The following is a 22,047-nucleotide window of genomic DNA, read 5'->3' on the forward strand; positions in this document are numbered from 1 at the left end:
CAAAAACTCAGAACAAACCTGACTGCTCACAGCTTTGAGGTGTCTTGACACTTGCTTGCAAAGAAATGACCAGCCAGTACTGAGCCTCCAACAGACATGGTTGAAGCCAGTACTTGTCCATTTTTTTCTTGGCGTGGGGCAGCTTGCAAGGCCCTGAGAAGGGATCTAATCAATGCCTATAAATATCTGAGGGCTGGGGGTCTGGAAGGAAGGCACAGCCTCTGCTCACTTGTGCCCTGTGATAGGACAAGAGGCAGTGGATGTCAACTACAGCACAGGAACTTCCACCTCAGCGTGAGGAAGAACTGTACTGTGGGTGTCCTAGAGCACTGGAGCAGGCTCCCCGGAGAGGTTGTGGAGTCTCCTTCGCTGGAGACTTTCAAGCCCTGTCTGGATGTGTTCCTGTGCGACCTGCGCTAGACTCTGGCGCTGCTCTGGCAGGGGCGTTAGACTCGCAGAAATCCGGAGCCCATAACATCCTGTGAGAACGTTCGAGACCCTCCGCGCTGCGCAGGAGCGGCCCGCGGGGGGTGGGCGGGGCACGGTGGGGGGCGTGGCCAGGCGGGGGCGTGGCCAGGCAGCGCTGCAAGATGCATGCGCAGAGTCCATAGCTGCGCTCCGCTCCGGTCCGGTCCCATCGCAACGAGTTGGTGTATGCTCCGACTCGCCCAGAACGCGCCCGCCCGCTTGCAGCGCGCGTTTCGGTCGTCTAAAATCCTTTTTATAGTAGAGTAGATACAGGATTTTTATTTCTCAATCCTTTTTTAACTATAAATGGAGAAGAATTGTTAGTGTCTATATAAAAAAATAAGAGATTTCTGTCTATTTAACTCCTCGCACTAATAGCTACACGTTTAAATCATTTTTAACCTCTATTCCCACCCCGCTTCCTCCCCAACCCCGTCCTCCAAAGACTTTTCAGGCATTTCAAGCATGCAGAGCATTTAGAGGCGAGGCAGCAGCACTGAGCACTGACAGGGCGGCACGCGCCGCTGCACAGCTGCAGTGTCGACAACTAAACACAGGGTGGCAGCACTGAGCAGTGACGGGGCGTCGCCTGCCCCTGTGCGCGGCAGCTCAGCTGGGCTCTGTTCAGAGTTTTTTCCATCTAAACTAAGGAAAAAACCCAACAAGACACACAAAGGGAAATCCACCGGGTTTAATTAATATATACACAATTTACATTTATATTTCAAAACCCTAGGTGGCTCTACTTAGAACTGGGGTTTGTATTCTAGAAGCCTTTATATAGAATAGGGGAAATACAGCAGAGTCATTTCAAAGCCGGGGGGGCGGGCCATGGGTGGCAGTTCCGGGCATGAGGGGGAGCCCAAAAAACGGGATGAGACACCTCCCCCACCTCCCCCCCCCAAATCCTGCGGGACCCCAAAACCTGAGACACTGCAATTCCATAGAACACCCCAGATATTGTGGGGACCCTACAGAGACGCCTACATGCCATGTCATGCCAAAAGGAGGAGATGGATGTAGCTGCCTTTCCTCTCACAAATAGCTTTGAATATCCTTAGAAAGCCAGATGCTCACAGACCTCCTTTAGATGTCCCCAGACCCACTTTATCATGGTGTCAGTCCCCTCCCCAAGTCCTCTCCTCTGTTCCCCCATCTCCTTTGCACAAAAGCAATAACAGGCTCTGGCCTCTTCACTCCTATATTATGCCACAACCAAACCTTTTAAAGGCCATTGGTGTGCTGCTATCTATTCCCGTGGGCATCAGAGCACAGATACTCAGCAGGTTTTTTTCTTCACTGGGTAAGGCAATGGTTTCACAGAGCTTTGAGGATCACTGGCACTCACGTTAATACAAGAATGACTTTTAATGCAGTTTAAAATGTTTCTAGGACCTCTGGACTAAAGCCTGTTCAGCACCAACTTGAGCCAGGCTTTAGCCTATAGGTGTCAGGAGTCGCAGCACAGCTTTGTGTGGGATAGGAAGGATAGGGTCTCAGAAAGTTAAGCCTGCAGTTCCATTTCTGTCTTTTGATAATAAATGTAAAAATGTCAAATATTTGGTGAACGAAAAGTGTAACAGTTATATGTGGGTCCGGATAAAATTCAAGGAGTCCCATTTTGGCCAGATAAGAGTCGCATGGTAAGATACTCGATGGCTAAAGCTCTGATTTCAGAGTGCCTCCTCTAGGAAAGGTATTTTCCTCTTCAGAAGAAGCCCTAACCGCAGAAATCCAGCAGACCAACCGCTTCTCTTTCCTGGCGCACCTGCAGGCAATGTGGGAACATGCTGCTAACCGCAAAGTAACAGACGGCCGAAGGGCCGCGGTGGCCGCGGGGCTGAGGGCGAACAACGGCGAGCGGAGCCCAGGCCGTACCCCCCGGCAGCGCCCAGCGCCATTGTCCGCGCTCGGCCGCGAAATGCTGACTCCACGCTCAGCAGCCGCGGCAAAGAGCCTGGCTCTCTCAGACCTACCGAAGAGCAGCTCCCCCTGCACTTCACTGAGGCGATGGAAAGGGCAATGCATATAGGAATCCAATTACCAGCCGGCACCGCCTGGCTTTAGCATGGTAATTACCGGCCCTCGGGCTTTCGTGTTCAGGGACCCCTGAAAGCAGGAGTTAAAACCATTGCATTTCGGTCAATCAGTCAGTGTTTGCTTTGATTACGCTGACACGATTTTTATTTGCCTCTAACCTGCGGCGAGAAACTGTTATTAATCACTTTTAAATGTTTTCAAGGCCGGGGGGGGGCTGCGGGGGCTGTGTGTTGTAAGAGGGCAGACAGGCAGCGGCCGCCGTGGCCAACCTCGCCGTGTCCCCGCCTGGTGTAAGGAACTTCTCGCGCTCTGATGGGGTTCAGTGGTGCTGCCAGAGCGACCAGGGGCGGTGATGGAGGGCGGCGGGGCCCCGGAAGCGCGCACACAGCCTCCACCCGCCGGCCCTCAAAGCCCAGACCGCAAGGGGAGCAGCCCCTGTGCGGGGAGCGTAGGCTCCGGGACGGCCGCGCTGCGGGCCCTGTCCTGGCTCCCGGCCCTCCTGCGCTTCCTGCTGCTGCTGGCCGGCGCGGGACAGCGACCAGGAGCCACCGACTTCTGCAGCTGGAGGGGCAGATAGGCGGGGAACGAGCACCGGGCCGGACCCAGTAACCGAGCCCGGGGGCTGGTGGGTGCCGGTGGGGGCCGGCGGTCTCAGCCGCTGCGCGGGGAGCAGCCGGTTACAGCCCCGGAGGGCAGCTGCGCGCCTGGCCTCGCTGTGCTGAGTTTGACAAGAAAACAGGCAGCAAAGCTTTCTCAGAAATACCATCCTCTTCCTCTGTGCTTTGCTGGCTTCTTTTCAGATGGTTTTGCTCCAGCAGCCCTGTGTGGATTTGCAGGTAGACAAAAGGCCTTGGGGCTCCTCTCTGCACCCCAGTGTAGCAGCAGGTGTGGGCAATCCTCATCCCCTCCCCATGGCTCCCAGCTGCAGGATGGTAACTGGGGAGTGGGAGCAGCTGCACCTCTGGGCAGCCAGCATGGCAGGGACTGTCAGGTTCTGCCTGTGGGTACTGAGAGATGGGCCTCTGGTCTTGTCTTGGCTGCGGTTTGAGCTGGGAGCCACGTTCCTGTGCAGTGGAGCAGGTCCACCTGTGCTGCGCCAAGGGCTCCCTGGAATCAATGTACCCAGCATGAGCCCTGAGAGTGGTTCTGGAGCCCAGCCTCTCCAGTGCCTGGCACACCACAGTCTGCATCAAACCTGCCAGCGACTTCCAGGGTGCCAGCATCTATGTGAAATATGCTGGGCAGCTGCATCTGGTGGTAAGCAAGGCAGAAGGGGCCCAACCCCACCATGTGTCTTGCTTCAGCGCCCACACACCACGAGTGGGCCTCTTCCTGCAGGCCATCCCACAGAGGGACATCGGCTGCCACACCGCCAGCTTACAGTATGAGCTGCTGAGCAGCCAGAGTGCTGCTGACCTTGACTTCAAAAAGATGGTGCTGGTGGAAGGTAAGGGCAGCGCCGGCCTCAGGGCTCCACTCCTGGGGCAGACCCAGGGTGGCATCTGGTAGCCACTGACCTTGCCAGCATGACCCTAGTGACACAAGCTGGTTTGGGCTGAGAGGTCTGACTGATGACTGCTCAGTGGGTGCAGGATGGGTTTGGATTGCCACCAAGAGGGGAAATCTGTAGGCACAGGATTGCCTGTAGGCCTGATTGCCCAGTACTGAAGACAGCAGGTTTTGATAGAACAAACAGGGTGTAGCCAAGTGTGTGGATACAGAATTCCATTCATAGGGGAACAGAGCTTGATTGATTACAGGAACCACCTGGTGGTAAACTCAAGAAGGCATCAGATGTGAGTTGTTTTATTTCATTGCCAATCTATTGAATTACTTGTGCTACTACCCCATCACTTAGAATAAAATTCCCTGTGGGCAGTACTGGAGTGTTCCCTGGCTGTGGAGCTGCAGTGTCTGAGGTCATGGCAGCTCCCAGCACACTCACATAGATGCTTGTCTTTATTCTTGTCTTATGTAAGCCAAAAGTAATACAGGAGGGTCTCTTCCCTGTTTCTGTCAAAAAGAAACAAATGTGGGAAGGTTGAAAAGGTGGTAGAGGATAGGGATGTGTCCGATGCTTTGTTTTCTGCTCTAGTTTTTGTGTGCATCAGCAGTTGGTGAAGGGATTCAGTGCTATCAGGCTCCCACATCACTTGGAGACTTTTACAGACTCTCTGTGTTTATTTCTTCCCTTTGGTGTATTTGCATAACAAGAATTCTGGTTTGCACCTGCTCATAAAGCTCTTTAAGCAAGTAGCTGTGCCCTATTTCCTCTGGTAAATCAGCAGTCCCCTAGCAAAGGGCCATGGCACAGTGCTGTGAGTCACTGACTCTTCTCTTTCCCAGTTATGTGCCGCCCTTGTGACAACGTGGAGCTTCTGATGGCCATTTGCAGCAGTGATTATGGTAAGTTGGCTAAAGAGAAGTCATTCTGCCTGAATTATGCATTGATTACTTGGGTTTATTTGCTGCTTTTCTCAATGACTGTGCCATGACTGCCAGGAGACTAACTCTGTGAAAAAGCATTTGAAGGTGGGAGGAAATGAAGGCGAGGAGGGAGAAGCTCTTTCAAAGTCCTCATTTCCTGGTTCTCACAAGCATGCTGCTGGCTCTCACAGGCAGCAAAACCAGATGCGTAGACGCACACACATGTTGTACATACTTGGTGTGTTTCCTTCATTCATCTGGGTTTTTTTCCAGTGGATATGCTTTCTCCTTTCCCTCATAATCTGCACACTCCTTAGTGTAGATATTGTTTTAGATTAGATGGATAGTATTAGCAGGCAATGAAATTGTGTAGGAAGAGGCAGATTGTGGTGGTTTTAGGCTATGCCTTTAAAATTTAGTTACAGATTTTTAGCAGAAAAGTAGAAAAATATAAATAAATCACTATTGGGTGTAAAAAGGGAAACAAAAGATTATTCTAAACAAATGCATTGGGTAAATATCTAGAATAAGAGGAGCTGTACCATAACAATTATTCCCTTTTCTGATCTCTGGCCATTTTGCTTTGCTTGGGAGAGATAACTTGCTTATTGGCTGGCCTTGGCCAAGTCTAGCTTCTCTGTGTGGGAAACCTAACCCCAAACACCAAAACAAACAGAAAAAAAAAACCACACACAACAAACCACTACTTTTTTTTTTCCCCCTCCAACAAGAACTACTTGATGTTTTGAAATGGAATGTAGGTGGTGTAAAAAGTACAAACTCTATTCTTCCACTGCAAAGCATTAAGGAGTTAAATACAAACACAAAGTACAACTCACTCCCCTCCCTGAAGTTCTGTTGAACTAATTCAGGGCCAGGATGCTGCTGCTCAGAATGATGTTTTCACTTAATTATCTGCCTCTTATCAATTAGCTTTTATTATTTTAATGGCCCAGCTCCCATAAGTGCCTCTATTTTGCATCAATGGGATTGTTCCACCCTCAAATGCTACATAAATGTGCCTGCCACACAACGTGCAGTGAAGGCTGTGAATAAAGCCATTATTGGCCGTGTAACAGCATCTGACAGCAGCCTGGGAGACACAGGGCTGACAGATGTGAGCCTGGAAGAAATCTGAAGAAATCCTGGCAGGCCAGGATTAATTGACTTCTGAAATAACTCCTTTTTGTTTTGTTGTGTTTCTTTGTAACCACAGTTCCCCTCGGCTGAGCAAGGCTGTCCTGAACTTTTCAATAGCTGCCAAGGAAAATCTAAGTGTGATGAACTTTGAACAGGAGTCACACTGATATGGTTTTAACTGATATTGTTTGAGAAGTAACAGCCACTCAGCTGGGAGGAACTGGGAAGTAGAGGAAGAAATGGGAGTTCATTCCCCCAAACTTTCATCAGCCTAACTCACCTGGAGAAACTTGAAGCAGAAAAGTCAATTTTTAACTTGTTTTGTAGATGCTTTTGTCCTGGCTAATTTTTAAAGTCTATTGAGCCACCAGCACAGCTCTGTTGGGCTGCTTACTGCTGGCCAGGTGGGGAGGCAGCATCTTAGGAACCTTCCAGTTTTATTTCATTGAGTGATGCTAGCAATCATCATCCATTGCAGCTTCCAGACTGAAGCTGGACCTGCTGGCCATCACCTAAGGTTTTGTTAAGCAATCCCACTGCACAAAGTGTGTCTTCAGGCCATCTGCCCCCAGCTGATGCCCACACAGAATCATCTGGGTTAGAAGGGACCTCTGAAGGTTATCCATTCCAACCCTTCTGCAGCCAGCAGGGACATCTTCAACTAGATCAGGTTGCCCAGAGCCCTGTTAAGCCTCACTTTGAATATCTCCAGGGCTGGGGCCCCAAGAACCTCCCTGTGGAACCTGTGAGATGGTTGGAGCTTACCCTGCAGGATCATTTAGTGGATAGTGTTCCTCTCATCCTAGGCACAGATGCAGTGTTCCTTGTAAAGGTTGTGTAGCTCAGGTCAGCATTTGATAGCCCAGAGGATACCACAGCCTCTGCACCTCTCCTCCTTTTCTCTCCACCCCAGTGCTTGTGTAACTCAGTGACTTATGCAGGAAAAGACCACTTTGTACCCTCTAGCATCCTTGTTCTGCCTTCCAGCTTGCTTCAATTTCAAGCACAGAACAAAACACTGAGTTAGGGTTTGCACTGAGTATTTATTGAATTCAAACTACCATGATCCTTACACTTCTACAGCTGAAAAAGAAATCAACAAGAGTTAACTTCTAACCCAGTGACAGGCACAGCCATAAACCAGATGGCATCAAATGCATGGCTGCTGCCCTGCCAAGGCTGTCCAGCTGGCACATCTATATGAAGGAACAGATACTGAAGTACATGGCTGATAAATGAGTACAAGTAGCAGGTTCAAGACTACATAAACATTTCCTTTTTTTCCTCCTAACTGCAGTATTTTATTGATGTGTTTCATTGAAGAAAGGATTAAAACAGATGATGATATTTTCAGAGAGCAAGAGTTTCTCCTACTTGTACATTAGCATGCAAATCATTTAATGCAAAGCATAAAGCAAAACCACATCCTTGTGGCTTTCTAGCCAACATGGATTTAGGAAGGGCAGGTCCTGCCTCACCAATCTGATCTCATTCTATGATCAGGTGACCTGCCTGGTGGATGTGGGGAAGGCTGTGGATGTAGTCTACCTGGACTTCATTCACAGAATCATAGAACCAGTACAGTTGGAAAAGACCTTAGAGATCATCAAGTCCAACCTGTCACCCAAGACCTCATGACTAACTAAGCCATGGCTTCAAGTGCCACATCCAGTCCCCTCTTGAACACCTCCAGGGATGGTGACTCCATCACCAAAGGTATGATTTCAGCAAGGCCTTTGACACCATCCCCCACAGCAAACTCCTGGCTGAGCTGTCAGCTCGTGGCTTGGACAGCAGCGCTCTGCACTGGGTCAGGAGCTGGCTGGAGGGCTGAGCCCAGAGAGGTGGGGTGAATGGTGCCACATCCAGCTGGAGGTCAGTCACTAGTGGTGTCCCTCAGGGATCAGTGTTGGGCCAAATCCTATTTAATATCTTTGCAGATGATCTGGATGAGGGGATTGACTCCACCATTAGTAAGTTTGTAGATGACACCAAGTTGGGAGCAGGTGTTGATCTGTTAGAGGGTGGAAGGGCTCTCCAGTGGGACCTTGACAGGCTGGACAGATGGGCAGAGTCCAACATGATGGCATTCAACAAGTCCAAGCGCTGGGTGCTGCACTTTGGCCACAACAGCCCCATGCAGTGCTACAGGCTGGGGTCGGAGTGGCTGGAGAGCAACCTGGCAGAAAGGGACCAGGGGGTACTGGTTGACAGCAGCTGAACATGAGTCAGCAGTGTGCCCAGGTGGCCAAGAAGGCCAATGGCATCCTGGCCTGCATCAGAAATGGTGTGGCCAGCAGCAGCAGGGAAGTCATTGTGCCCCTGTACTCAGCACTGGTTAGGCCACATCTTGAGTACTGGGTCCAGTTCTGGGCCCCTCAAGGAGGTTGTAGACAGGTCGAGGTTGGTGTCTTCTCCCAGGCAACCAGCACCAGAACAAGAGGACACAGTCTCAAGCTGTGCCAGGGGAAGTCTAGGCTGGAGGTGAGGAGAAAGTTCTTCCCAGAAAGAGTAATTGGCCACTGGAATGTGCTGCCTGGGGAGGTGGTGGAGTCATCGTCTCTGGAGATATTCAAAAAAGGATTGGATGTGGCACTTGAAGCCATGGTTTAGTTAGTCATGAGGTGTTAGATGACAGGCTGGACTTGATGATCTCTGAGGTCTTTTCCAGCCTTATTGATTCTATGATTCTGTTAACACCAGAATTAGTTCTTTTTTTCTAGACTGGCTAAGCTGGGTTCTTTTATAGCATGAAAAAGAGAAGTATAATTAAAACACAGGCTTTCATCTACACATTGGTTACAAGCAGTGCAACTTTGATAGTTAATGGCTAAGCAAAATCACTCCAGTTTGTGTTGAAGAGGCTTTTGAACCATTATTTATCATGCTGTGACTGATTTTTTTTCTATCACCCCAATAATTTGCTATATCCAAGATATCTAAAGCTAAACAAACCAACAGTTTGCAGCACTGCAGTTCTGCAATTCCCATCTCTTTCTGAATCAACAGAAACTCCTATCCTCTCTGGTCATTCATGGCACAAAAGGAGACAAACAAACCAGAGAATCAGGACTACAACAGCAGGCTTGTGCCACTGCCTGTGGAAATCCACAGCACCTCCTGTGTTATAGACTGTTGGTCCTATACCAAAGCCACATTTAGAGAATCAAACCTGGTCCAATGTAGAGTAGGAGCTGCTCCACTTTGCTTGAGTGTCACTCCAGACTGTGGCTAAAGCATCCCACAGACTTGGGGGTTCATATTGACACCTCTTCAAAGGCAAGAAGCAAGCAACAGGAAAGGTGGACTTTGTCCACTGCACAAACCATTGGAACACCATTTTTTCCATGAGCAAGGGGACAGAGCACTCCTTCAGCACCCTTCTGAGAGGATCTGCAGCCCTGTGGCACAGCCAGGCAGGGATGGAATGTTTCAAAGGGAACTGCTCTTGTCCCTCACTGCTGAAAAATTGCAAGTGCAGGGAAGAAGAAAGACTGGCTCCAGGCAGGACACAGCCTCCCTCTGCTTAGTGTTCTGCTTAGCTTGCTAGTTTCAGTGCTGGACTGTGCTTTGGAGAGCTGAGACCCTTGAGATGGTACAACTCCTCCAGACACAGCCGTGGCCCTTTTGGGACATTTCCTATCCTGTTCTGCCCCAAGAAAAGGAAGTGTCTTGTCAGACTGATGCTATCCTTGACAAAGTACCAGGAGTTTAACAAACCAAGCAAAAACTGAGGCACTGAGCCTGAATTCCTGCAAGTCTCCTTGAGACGTAGTCACAGAGGTTCTTCTGAGCCTTCTAACAATTTCCTTCCAAATTGCCAGCAGTAGCTTTGTGGCTTATTTCACCACATGCCCTGAGGGGAAGTTTCACAAATCAAAGTAGAGGAAAACTCTCACTTGAATTTCCCTTCATGGGCTACTACAGGAAATGAGAGTTAAAAATAAGAACTATGTCTTATTGATAGCAATTCCAGAGGCATCAACAAGGCGCAGCCCAAATAACTATGAGCCCCAAACACCTTGGCTGCCTACTGATGGCTTTGAAGTTGGAAGAAAGAAATGCAGAGGTCCAGATTCCTCTGTATGTGGCCAGGACTTCTGAAGACACAGCACAGGCCAAAGCAAAGCATACCACGAGAATGTAAAACCCATTCCCAACCCTTCTCCTTTGTGCTGACTCCCTGCATGCTTCAGAAGCCTCACCTGTCTACCCACAAGCTTCATGCAGAGAGGAAATAGCATTGTGCAGAGGGTTTAGACACTCCTCAAGTCAGAGTCCCAATAGCACATAGGAAATCCAGTTTCTTCCACTTGAACAACTAAAGATACACCAGCAAAGAACATCCTGCCTCACAGAGAGGCTTTACATCAGGAGGCCCTGCTTTAAGTGACCAGCACCTTTATGCTCCCTGTGAAAGCTAAGAATCACAGAATCACCAAGGTTGGAAGAGACCTCAAAGATTGAGTCCAACCTGTCACCACAGACCTCATGACTGAACCATGGCACCAAGGGCCACGTCCAATCCCCTCTTGAACATCGCCAGGGGTGGTGATTCCACCACCTCCCTGGGTAGCCCAAAATGCACTCCTTGGACTCCTCAGCACAGTAAAAATCCCTCTGAAGAGCCTGCAGTGTGAAGCTGTGAAACATGTTCTGGAGCAGAACAGGAGACAAACTGTTTCATCCAACAAGCTCTGCTATCACAGGGTGCACAGCCCTGCTCTGCAGGATGCCTCCCTGAACCCTTGCTGGTATATTCCCAGTTTCTGAGTTGATGTCATTTATTTCCATCAACTCTGTAAAAGCCGCTGCATTTCCATTCTGAGATTTGTCATGTTGCCTTTTATAACTTCAGGTCCTGTGACCCGAGCTTAGTAACAATTGACTGCACCATCTCATGGAGCCATACACCCAGAACTTGTGTACTGCAAACCCTGATGATGGACAACAGTCTGCCTATAGAGAAAAAGGCAACAATGAGTCGTACCTCAAAGCCTGGAACCTGAATTTGTCAAGGACTTCTTCCTGTTTCTTTCTCAAAGGGGCTATTGGCTACCTGCAAAACACATTTAGACTGGAATATTAACTCTGGGGATCCTTTACAGCAAACCACAGAAGCCACGGTGGCTACTGAAGACATCTGACAATGGTTTGTACCATCACTTTGCTTTAGAAGGACAGTTAGGGTCTTTGCAAAACCTTTCAGTGTAGCTTTTCCTCTCCATCATGGACATTTCTACTAAATCACTATCTAAATCATACTATACATACATTATACTAAATCACTATTGCACTAGCAATTCAGACCAAAGCATCAGCAGATTTCCCCAAACTGCTTAAAAAAGCTACTCATTTTTTTATCTGAAACATAGAATCTTTGAGACTTTTTAGACTAAAGAAGAGTTGCTGTAGGACTGATTATCTGCAAACTACACTCAGATCTGAGGCCTTAATCTTTCATTGCACTGAGCGAAAGCACAGTGCCACTGGAAAACAACCAGAAGGCAGGGTACAAGGCTTCAGAGAACTGGGCCTTGAACTTATAGATCACATTATGCTTCTCCCCAACAGCCAGGAAGAGCACAAAGCCTCCCTCACAGTGGAGCAGCACCCCAATCTTGGTAGCCTTCACATTGGGCAGGCACTTTTCTACATCATCATGCCAGGATGATATTTTGGAGTTAAACCACTCAATGCACCAGGAGCTGCTGTTCCTGCCCAGGCGGCTCTCGGGGCCCTGCCGGTCCATGCTGCCGTAGCAGATCCCAATGCCACAGAAGTTGTTCTGCTGCATTTCCACCTCCCAGTAGTGGATGCCTCTCTTGAAGCACTGGAAGCCCAGCACTTGGGGACAATCCATGAAGCGCTGAGGGTGGTAGGTATAATTCATGGGGGTGTCCGAGACTGCCATCCTGGTGTACTTGTCAGACAGAATCACCTTGTCGTGAGCGGTGTTGAAATCCAGGGTGATGTTAGCAGCATCTGCAGCGACACAGAGCGAAGAAGGGACTGAAGGGCCCTGCCTAGGCACTTGTTCCTGGGTGTGTTTATCTCCCTGCTCTGCTCTCCTCCACAGTATCACAGAATGCCAGGTTGGAAGGGACCCCAGGGATCATTTGATTGAACCTTTCTAGGTGACAATGGAGTTGCAATGTGCTGGCCTAGCATCCTGGCAAGCTGAGTCTTTAAATTGACCACTGCTTCCCCTGGGAGATTATTCCAGTGTCCAGTTGTTCTCATAGGGGAACATTTTATTCTGGATTCCATTGGGAATCTCCCCAGGAGTAATTAGTCCCAATAACAACTGCTGGGTTCATCTGCAGCTCTGTTTTACACAGCAGGCAAATGGAGGACAGGTTTCCTTCCCTCCTGCACTCCTGGGGGATTCCTTCCCCAGCCAAACAGATGCTGGGAGAAGAGGATGGCTGATGTGTCAGTGGAAGCTATGTACCATGCTACCATCTGGAATAGCATCTTAAGCAAGCCACTGTGGGCTCATGTAAAAGCCTTCATTTCAGGGCACATCATGTTTCAAGGCTACCCTGATACAATCATTCTGTGGGAAAACCAAAGCCACTACTGAGAAAACTTTGTTTGCCTATGGAAAGATACCTGAGAATCAAAGATAGACTTGATTGATCTGGTGAAAGAACCACTTGGAAACCTGCCCCCTTCTCCTCCAAAAATTTCCTCCTTTTGTAGCAGCCTACCAGGCTAACTAAACCCCCTCAAAAGTAGTTTTGTCAGATAACCACAGAGGGCATGTAAGAGCAGGGCAGGAGGTGCAGGAAGTTCATCTTTAAGTAGTGTATCATTGAGTCTCTTACACTGCAAAAGCTCCTCTCTGGGTTTCTTCATGAAGCTCTCCATAAGCTCTTTATTTGAAACAGCAGCTGCAGCACTTGGAGTTCCTGTGGTTGGTGGTGTGTTGGAAGAAGAAAAGAGAGTTTGGTCAGTTGGGAAGAAAGCCTGCATGGGACATCATCCCAGACACTCAGCTTGGATGGACATCTACTGTGATGCCATTCAGCAGGACTTGGACAGGCTGCAGAGCTGGGCAGGGAGAAATCTCATAAAATACAACAAGGGCAAGTATAGTGTCTTGCACCTGGGAAAGAACAACCCTGTGAGCCAGGATAGGCTAGGGACTGACCTGTTGGAGAGCAGCGCACAGGAATGGGACCCAGGGGTCCTGGTGGATGGAAGAATGACCATGAGCCAGCAATGTGCCCTTGTGGCCAAGAAGGCCAATGGCATCCTGGGGTGTATTAGAAGTGAAGTGGTTAGTAAGTCAAGAAAGGTTCTCCTCCCCCTCTACTCTGCCCTGGTGAGGCCACATCTGGAATATTGTGTCCAGTTCTGGGCCTCTCAGTTCAAGAAGAACCTCAGAGAACTGCTTGAAAGAGTCCAGCAGAGAGGCAAAAAGCTGCTGCAGGCAGTGGACCATCTCCCTGTGAGGACAGGCTGAGGGAGCTGGGGCTTGGAGCTGGGAGCAGAGGAGCCTGAGGGGTGACCTCATTCCTGTTGATAAAGATGTGCAGGGGCAGTGTGGGGAGGATGGAGCCAGGCTCTGCTCAGGGATGTCCAAGGACAGGACAAGGGCCACTGGGGGCAAGATGGTGCCATGGTAACAGAAGGGAAAATTTCACTGTGAGGGTGATAGAGCCCTGGAGCAGGCTGCTCCACTCTTGCTGTGGAGTCTCCTTCTCTGGATTCATTCCAAATGTGTCTGGATGTGTTCCCGTGTGATCTGGTATAAGTGATCCTACTCTGGCAGGGGGGTTGGACTGGATGAGCTTTCACAGTCCTTTCCAACCCCTAATGTTCTGCAATTCTGTGATCTAGAGGTGTGAGGTCCCTGCAAGCTTAGAGTGAACAGTAGCTCAGGTTGCTTGAGCTTGGAACCCCCCTGTTGTCTCTGGAAAACCTCCTTCAGCATTTGATGGCTCTCACAGTGACCAGTAAGAGCCTTTTCAGAGCAAGGGTTGGACTTCTGCTAAATACACCAGAACTAGTGACCATTACTTACCCTTTTAAGAGCAGTCAATGAAAATTAAGAGTAAATATGCTGGAAGCTTGGACTCACCAACTTTAGGAGCTTTTTTCTTCTCCTCTGGAGAGGAAAAAAAGGAAAAAGAGAACTGTGAGTTCTACTGAGACTGAAGGGGCACCGATGGACTGTGGCAGCTGTGACACTATCATCATGTTTTTTCTGAAGCTGCAGCATCAGATGAAGCTGACAGTCCAGCATGCTGAAGCCACATGCAAGTACACTCATACAGATGAAGGACAATCTACTATTTGCTTCCTATTTCACAGGGTCACAAGCCTGGAAGAAGCTTCACCTCTAGTCCAGGATGGAGCCTGTTAAGGCAGGTGGTAATAATCCTGTCCCTACGAGGCACACAGATATTTCCCTTGCTTGTTACAACAAAACTTCTCATGCAGGAGCTGCAAGTCCACTCAACTCCAGCACCCCCAGCAGACCCCACTGAGTGCTCCACACCCAGCCCTTGTGAATGGGGTGGGCCATGTGTCAAGAGCTCAGTGGAAGGGGCAGAAGCAGTTTCTTAACACACAGATTTATTTCAAAGGAAAACATGGAAGATCTCCCAGATGGGCCAGAGGGCTGCATTAATGCTGGTATCTGGACAAAATGGCATGCAAAGTCCCAGCATAAGCTGCCATTGAGACTGTCTCCATTATCCCAGCTTCAGACCAGCCAAGATGTGGCCAGCAAAATGTTTGTCATTAGTCACCACTTACTGGTATTTGCCTCCACCTGTGAGGTGCCTTGAGTCTGCTGAAGGACTTTGTCTTGTTGCGGGGAAGAAAGAAAAGAAACAGAAGGTGAAGAGCTCATGAGCAGGACTCAATGCACACAAAGCCATCAAACAAGCCACCAGATGTTTACTTCAAATGAAAACTACCCTGCAAGAACCAGAGGGAGGCGAGTCTCTCCTTTGCTTTCCAGCCTGCATGGACACAACCATCGTACACCTCAGCAGGCATCCAGCACTGAGCAGCCCCAACCACCCTCCCTCCCCTTCCATGCCAAGGTGCTACTGGAGAGAATCCCCAACCCCACCACCACAGCTCCCAGGTGGCGGCTTGGATTCTTAGCTAACAGTAAAGCTGTGGTTAGGAGAGGACAATGGCTAGGAGGGGGTGATGGTCAGGAGGAGATGATGGTCTTCAGTACTTACGTGTCTTTTTCCCAGCAGTTTTGCTTGCAGCAGGTGCTGCAGTGGGTTTAGCTTTCACAGGGGGTGGGTTTGCTGCAATGAAGATATTTTATGTTATGGTTTGCATTGCCAGCAACAGTCATGATTTAGACATGTTCCAACCTCATTTTGCAGTTAGCTGGATAGAACTAAAGTGATCCTCAGTGCAGAAGCCAGCCCATGCCCCCGTGCAGAAGATAGTTCTGTTTAACCTGGTAAGTAGAGCTTTGTTCTACACCACTTACACCAGCAGCAGCTTCACAGCTGGGTAACCATAGTCCTAGCACTGTGAAGCATCAAATCCACATCCTAACAACCAACCCTGCTGCATAAATAAATTACTGTGAGGAATAAAGGCTGAGCTGTGCCAGAAGCCTCTTATATTCTATAGAAGGATGCTACAGCATCACAGCAGCCTTTCCATCTATAGATTAAAGTGGGACATTTCTTCTCTTAGTTTAGCCCAGACTGCAGCATTTTGGTGTGGAAACAGAAGGCTGCAGAAGCTGGAAGACAGGGATTATAGGAACCAACTCTACTTGCTGTACCATTTCTTTTAATGATATTAGCACTGGAGGGGGAAGATTCCTCATTGGAGCTCAAAGCCATGGCAGCAAATGCCACTTCTCCCACTGACAGGGTACTTTCCACTTTTTTTCTCTGCTTACACTGAGGCACTGATTGCTTCACAGTGTCTTTAAGGTTAACGGCAGCCTGGTAAGTGGAATGCATCAAGTTTTGGTCCATTTCAATTGTGGGAACATAGGCGTCTTTAGTTGATGTGCGTTGCAGTGCTGTTGCTCTCTGAAATGACAAATGGAAGATCTCATGAGAACCACCTTGTGTAGAAGACAGAAAAACACAACCAGATTGCTTTAAAACTGGGGGGGGTGTTGTGCATTCATCTCCAAGGAGCAAAGGCTACAGTCAGACACTATTGACCAAAGTTTTAGGCTGTGCCTTTAAGAAAGGGACAGTTACTGGAACACTCTGGCTGAATGTTTTGGTATTAAAATGAAAACAAAGATAAGTCTAAACTAATTGGTAGAATGCAACTTTAAATTTTTAGCTGTAGTTCAGTTTGAATCTCAGTCAGTTCAGTCTGTGTTTTTCAGTCTCTCTGAGCAACAGCTGTGTTCTGTCGGGTGCTGACCTTCAACTAACAGATAAGAAACTAATTCTTGCATACGCTTTGAGCTAACAGAATTTCCTCCTTAATAATTACCTTTTTCTCTCTCCCTAACCCTTTTTGGGAAAATAGGGAGGAAAGGGGAGAAGGGGGGTACACTTGCAGGGGGGGGAACCCCTCTTCTTGGAGGAGGGAAAGGTGTTCTGTATTACGTTCTTCCCTGTATATTTCTGTATATATTGTAGATATTGTATATTGTGTATATATTAATCTGCATTTCATCCTGCTTGTAAATATAGCTCTTATCCATTTCTGCTTCTCTGACTGAGTTAGCTGTGGTTTCTTTGTGGGGTGCAGAGCTGGGCTTTCTCTCATCACCACATAAATTTATTGGTGTTTCCACCCGGTCAATAAATTATGTGGTGGTGAGAGAAAGCCCAGCTCTCCCCCCACAACTACCCATGGCAGCATTTCAGCTGCAACCCACAGGCGTAAATTCTCAGCTGAAGCAGTAAGATCTACTAGACAGCACCACAGCACAGAGGTGCAGCACCTCTGGAAGAGTTCTCTCAGTCACTGGTCCCTCTGCTTGTGGCAGAGGTAGTGGCTGAAGTGGGGCTAGGTAGCAAAGCCCAGCACTCTTTCACTGGTAGCTGTGTACTGGTCAGTGCATGCTGTCCTAGCAGGCACACAGCTGCACCATTGGACTGAAGGTGTCTAGAGAGCAGGACTCTCACAGCAGGCTTTTGTGATTCTGCAGTCTAGAGACATGAAGGTCTGGATTTGCCTTTTAAGGACATATTACCTTCAAAAACAGAACATCATCACCTTCAGTCAGGGCCATCTCAATCTGATCTGTCAGAGACTGAATTTCCTTCTTCTTATTTCCCAGGATACCGCAAACATAATCAAACTTATTGTAAACTCTTTTTTCTTCATCTGCAATGACTTTCAAGGTGTTGTTTTCTTTTTCTTCAATTAAAGCTTTAATTTCTGAAAACTCACTTCTGATCAGATCTCTCTTTCTGGAAGCTGTCTCCTGGAGCAGACAAGGACAGACAGACAGCAGTTTCAAAAGCACAGTTTGTGGACAAAATACTGCTTACTACCACTACAAGAAAGCCCTCGAGGAACATGCAGGTTTCAACTACTTGAGCCAGGCACCATTAAATCCATGTATTTAGTCTGGAAAGAAAACTCATTTGCTCCCAAGGAATCCAGACAATCCTCACAGAAGTGCTACACTGGCAGCTCCTCAGTTTCTTGGTCTCTACCACTTGGTTCAGAAAGGATGGTACCTGATGCAGCCCCCAGTACAGATGGCATCCCTGACCATCACCTAAGGGCAAGGATGAGTGGTGATCATTTATGGGGAAGAGCCATCCCACATTTCTGCACTGCTCACTGATCCTTCAGCTAGGGCTGCAGTGACATGTGCTTGCTGGTGTGACATGAAAGGATGTGTCTGAGCCCCATTAAGTGTTGGGAGTGCCAGCAGTGGGGGTACAAAGCCCTTCCACAGTTGCTTCCATCTCCCACAGAGCTGCCTGGCTCTGGTTCCTTCCCAGTCACATCTTCTCCTGCCACTGCTGTCACAGGAGCACAGGCACCACACAGTGGCCAGTAGACATCAAGCAACCTGCAGGTATTTTGCTGTCCCCCACTTACAGCAGCTTGGCTTTGGTTTGTCTTCACCCTTGTTATCAACTGAGCAGTCCTTTCACTCTGGTTATGCAGCTCCACCAGTTTCTTCTTCAGCACCAACTGCAACAGAAGAAATCCATAAGCATTTCAGAGCAGCATTTGCCGTGGCTGCTCTGGGTCAGGCTGTGCTAGTTTACAACAGAAAGTTTTAACCAACTGTTGGAAGCACCAAGCACTCTTGGTTTAAGATGGATTGCTCCTTACACTTGCCACGATGTAAAAGTCATCTCCTGCACATATGGCTTGTGGAGGCAAGACCCTCCCTGCAGCTCCACCTCTCCCAACAGCAAGGTGCCTGCCGTTGACTCACCCTCTTGCTAAGGACTGGCTGCTCTCAGCAGCACAGCAGCTCCCAGTGCTGACACAGTTACCTTATCTCTCAGGCTGGACTTGGACACTGCCTTAATGCTGTTATCCACCCCTCTCGTGTAATTGCACTTTTATTGCTCAGTAACCTGCTCCTTTAGTTCAAGATGCTGCTAAACTAAATCAGGGAGGACTTCTGAGGGTCAGCACACAGATGGGAGCTTGCCCCCTTCAAGCATGCTTTTCTCACCAAGGCCCCACCTTCAGCTGTGCTGTAAGACATGGAACCCAGGTTTTCTTCCCTGCCAATCTGTGGAAAACCTCCTCCTGCCTTTCATCTATGTAATAAGAGATCTCTCTGGGCTACTTTTACAGTTCTTTGCTTCTTAAAAGTGATACAGAGCCACATCTGCCTACAGTCCCTCGGGCAGCCTGGGTAGGGCCCTTAGCAAAGCCTGCACAGCAAGCGGAGGAGGCTGAGAGCTGCTGGTGACCCCAGGAGGTCAGAGCCCTCTCAGTCAGCCCAGCCCAGGGCAGGAGCTGGCAGTCACCTCCCTGACGCCTTTCCGGGCCCCTGGGGCACCATCTTGGAGAGAGGAGGAACACGGAAAGAAAGGCTCAGGCTGTGCTGGTGCCGCGTTGGAGGGCAGTAACGATTTACCAAAGGCAGGAGGGGGATTAGGAGTCCAGGCCTTGGTCCTGCCTCCCCCAGCACTCCACAGCCCACTACCCCAGCATCCGGGGACCTGCCAGACCTTGGGCGAACAAAGAGATGCTTGGGGTGCCCCTCGGAGAGTACTTCAGCCCTGGGCAGAGCTGAGAGCTCCCCACTGCTCACCTCAGCGTTGGCTTTGGCTACCTCCAAGGGGCTGGTGTGGCACAGCTTGTGCTCGAGCAGGCAGAGGGAGCAGATGCAGCTGCCGTGCTGTCTGCAGAAGAACTCGAAGAGCTTGTCGTGCTTCTGGCACTTGCGCTGCTGCAGGTCGCGCAGCGGCGGGCACAGCTGGTGGGCACGGAAGGCAGGGCTGTCCTGGTGTGGCCGCAGGTGTTCGGCGCAAAAGGAGGCGGTGCAGGTCAGGCAGGTCTGCACGGCCGGAGCCTGCAGGCAGCTATCGCAAAAGATGGGGGTCTCCTCCCCGCCCCGCTCTGCTGATGCTTCCTCCTCCTCTTCCTCCTCCTGTTTCCCAACCCCGGAGCGGCCCTGGAGCTGCTCTACCACCTTGCACAGAACCGTGTTCTTCTGCAGCTGCGGGCGGCTCTTGAAGGTGGCCCGGCACTGCGGGCAGCTGAAGGACCCCGACAGCCCCTCCCAGGTGAGCTCCAGGCAGCTGGTGCAGAAGTTGTGCCCGCAGGGGATGGTGACAGGGCTGCTGAAGAGGCAGAGGCAGATGGAGCAGGTCAGTTCCTCCTCCAGGCCCTCCAGGCTCGTCTCCGACATCGACGCCATTGCTCCAGCTTCTGCTGCCCGGGACACCAGAAACGAAACTGCAGCTGAGGCTTTCCGGGAATCTACGCGGCTGGTTCCCGCCCCGCCAGGAGGGGCGGCGGATCCGGGACCGGCTTCTGGCAGCGACCCGGGACCGATCGGCCCGCCCGCGGAGCTGCGGACGCCCCCGACTCTGTCCCGAGGATCGGCGCCAGGACGGCCAGGACGGGGATGCTGCGGGCGCGTTCGCGTCCGCCTGCTCCCCCCGGGGCTGCCGCCGACTGCATTTACCGTCGAACCGTAGAATTGTTTCGGTTGGAAAAGATCTCTAAGATCATCGAGTCCAACCTTCAACCGAACACCACCACGGCCATTAAACCATGTCCCGAAGAAGCACAGTGCCACATGAGATTTATTTCAGCCTTCAAACAGGTTTTCGTGTGTAAGAACTGGAAAAATGCAGGTAAAAGCTTATTGCATATTTAATTGCCAAAGACAAGTCAGGTGCCTGCCTTGGTATTCAAGCCTCAAGGTTTTAGTCGTTCCTGGGATTGTTTAACTTGGGCAGCTCCTATGTATCTATTCTTCATCTTCATCTGGAGTGGGAAATATCAACCAAATTCTGTTTCATGTCCATGTCACCATGGCCAAAGGGCACCTCAGGTGGAGAGCTGATGGTGTTCCTTTTAATGGTATTTTTTTAAGTATTAGGGAATGGGGAGGCTACTGTGGTGGCATTAATCTTCTGAGACCACCAAAAACTTTGAGGAAAGCACTGAGGTTTGTCTGTTTCAGTGAGTGCTTTGAAAAAGACTCCTGGCCAGCTCTCTTGGAAGAGTCAATTAAATCTGAGTGGTGACTGTACACCTGCATTGTACAGATAATGCTGACTTCTACCTACATCAGTACCCAGCTCCAGTCTCAGACCCTTTCAGGATGAGATATGGAGGGGTTGTATGTCACAGGCTTCAATCCACTGCTTGGTCTCAGTGCAGAAAGGACAACAGGAGACGTTCAGAGCTGCAGTGGCTGTGAGAGGAGTGAAAGCTCGAGGATCAAATGTGTAATCTGCATGATGGTGGTCAGTTTCTAGATGAGTTTGACTCCACTGTCATTTACAGCTTTCTTGAGATGTGTTCTCTGGAACTTCATAACTGCTGTCTGAGGGGATGTGAACAGCTGAGGGCACATGAGAGGCAGTGGGTGACAGACTACAAAAGGAATGTTCTTAAGAGAGTTGTGGGGTGTGTGTCAGCAGAGGTGGGACCAAAGAGCAGCAATGTTTACATCCTTTGAAATTCTGACTAAGCCCAACCACTCCTGCTGCCTGCACCCCAGCCTTTGACAAGAACAATTACAGAAGCATTTCCCCATATCAATAGATACTGAAGTTACTGCTCCACTGGCTTCCTTGCAATGACTTGAGGACTTCTTCGTGTAGTTCTGAATGAAATCTATTCCTGCACCCAGATACCACTGACTGAAAGTGCCGCTCAGGCTTGGAGCAGGAAGTGGGAAGCCCATCAGAGATGTTTGATGCTCTGTGCATGTAGCTGAGCAAACACCCAACACGAGATGGCTGTTCTGATACTCTTCAACTTCTATGGATTTAAGACTCCCAAGTGGTTTCAGTGGGTCTGATTTCCCCTCTAAATTATAAATAACCCCAAATTCCTACAGAGCTGACAGTGGTTCTGTATTTTTGCAGGGTCTGTAGTCACAGCAGCAAACTTTCAAGCCTTTATAGAATCATGGAATAGTTTGGGTTGGAAGTGACCTCAAAGATCATCCAGTTCCAATCCCCCTACCATGGGCAGGGATACCTCCCACTGCCCCAGCTTGCTCAATGCCTCATCCAGCCTGGCTCTGAACACTTCCAGGGAGGGGGTATCCACAGCCTCCCTGGGCAACCTGTTCCAGTGTCTCCCTACCCTCACTGGAAAGAATTTCTTCCTAACCTCCAGTCTAAATCTTCCTTCTTCCAGCTCAAAGCCACCACCCCTCATCCTATCACTGCAATCCCTTGTCAAATGTCCCTCCCCAGCTTTCTTGTAGGTCCCCTTTAAGACCCATTCAGCAGATTGTGGCTGCCCCCCCTTTAGCTGCAGGTGCTCCCTGTCTGTGGGCCAGCAGCCTGGTGTGTGACCAAAGCTTGCTGGCTCAGGCACAGCCTTACATAT

General features: G+C 49.6%; 2 protein-coding genes across 2 annotated transcripts; one reads left to right on the forward strand and one right to left on the reverse strand.

Moving 5' to 3' along the window:
• The first annotated feature begins 2,245 nt into the window (after positions 1-2,245).
• Positions 2,246-6,073, forward strand: LOC104310127 (meteorin-like protein). The gene is given in 5 exon segments (XM_054170918.1): positions 2,246-2,342; positions 2,832-3,080; positions 3,548-3,955; positions 4,855-4,914; positions 5,976-6,073. Coding segments are annotated over 5 exon segments (912 nt in total).
• Positions 6,074-10,870: 4,797 nt separating this feature from the next.
• TRIM25 (tripartite motif containing 25) lies at positions 10,871-19,931 on the reverse strand. The gene is made up of 10 exons (XM_054170919.1): positions 19,280-19,931; positions 18,100-18,195; positions 17,237-17,470; positions 15,851-16,106; positions 15,281-15,356; positions 15,046-15,053; positions 14,845-14,949; positions 14,165-14,191; positions 12,906-13,001; positions 10,871-12,060 (listed from the first exon to the last, which is right to left on the reverse strand). The coding sequence occupies exons 1-10, from the start codon at positions 19,886-19,888 to the stop codon at positions 11,528-11,530; spliced, it is 2,040 nt and encodes a 679-aa protein (XP_054026894.1). The 5' UTR covers positions 19,889-19,931; the 3' UTR covers positions 10,871-11,527.
• Between the last annotated feature and the right edge of the window lie 2,116 nt (positions 19,932-22,047).

Source organism: Dryobates pubescens, chromosome 20 (assembly GCF_014839835.1).
Source record: "Dryobates pubescens isolate bDryPub1 chromosome 20, bDryPub1.pri, whole genome shotgun sequence".
Lineage (NCBI taxonomy): Eukaryota > Metazoa > Chordata > Aves > Piciformes > Picidae > Dryobates > Dryobates pubescens.

Excerpts from the sequence above, each read along its gene's own strand:
- TRIM25 (XM_054170919.1), bottom strand. The coding sequence starts at position 19,888 with ATGGCGTCGATGTCGGAGACGAGCCTGGAGGGCCTGGAGGAGGAACTG. Across the intron at positions 16,107-17,236 it reads ATGATGTTCTGTTTTTGAAG|AGAGCAACAGCACTGCAACG; the intron begins GTAATATGTCCT and ends TTGTCATTTCAG. Across the intron at positions 14,192-14,844 it reads ACAGGTGGAGGCAAATACCA|AGGAGAAGAAAAAAGCTCCT; the intron begins GTAAGTGGTGAC and ends TTTCCTCTCCAG.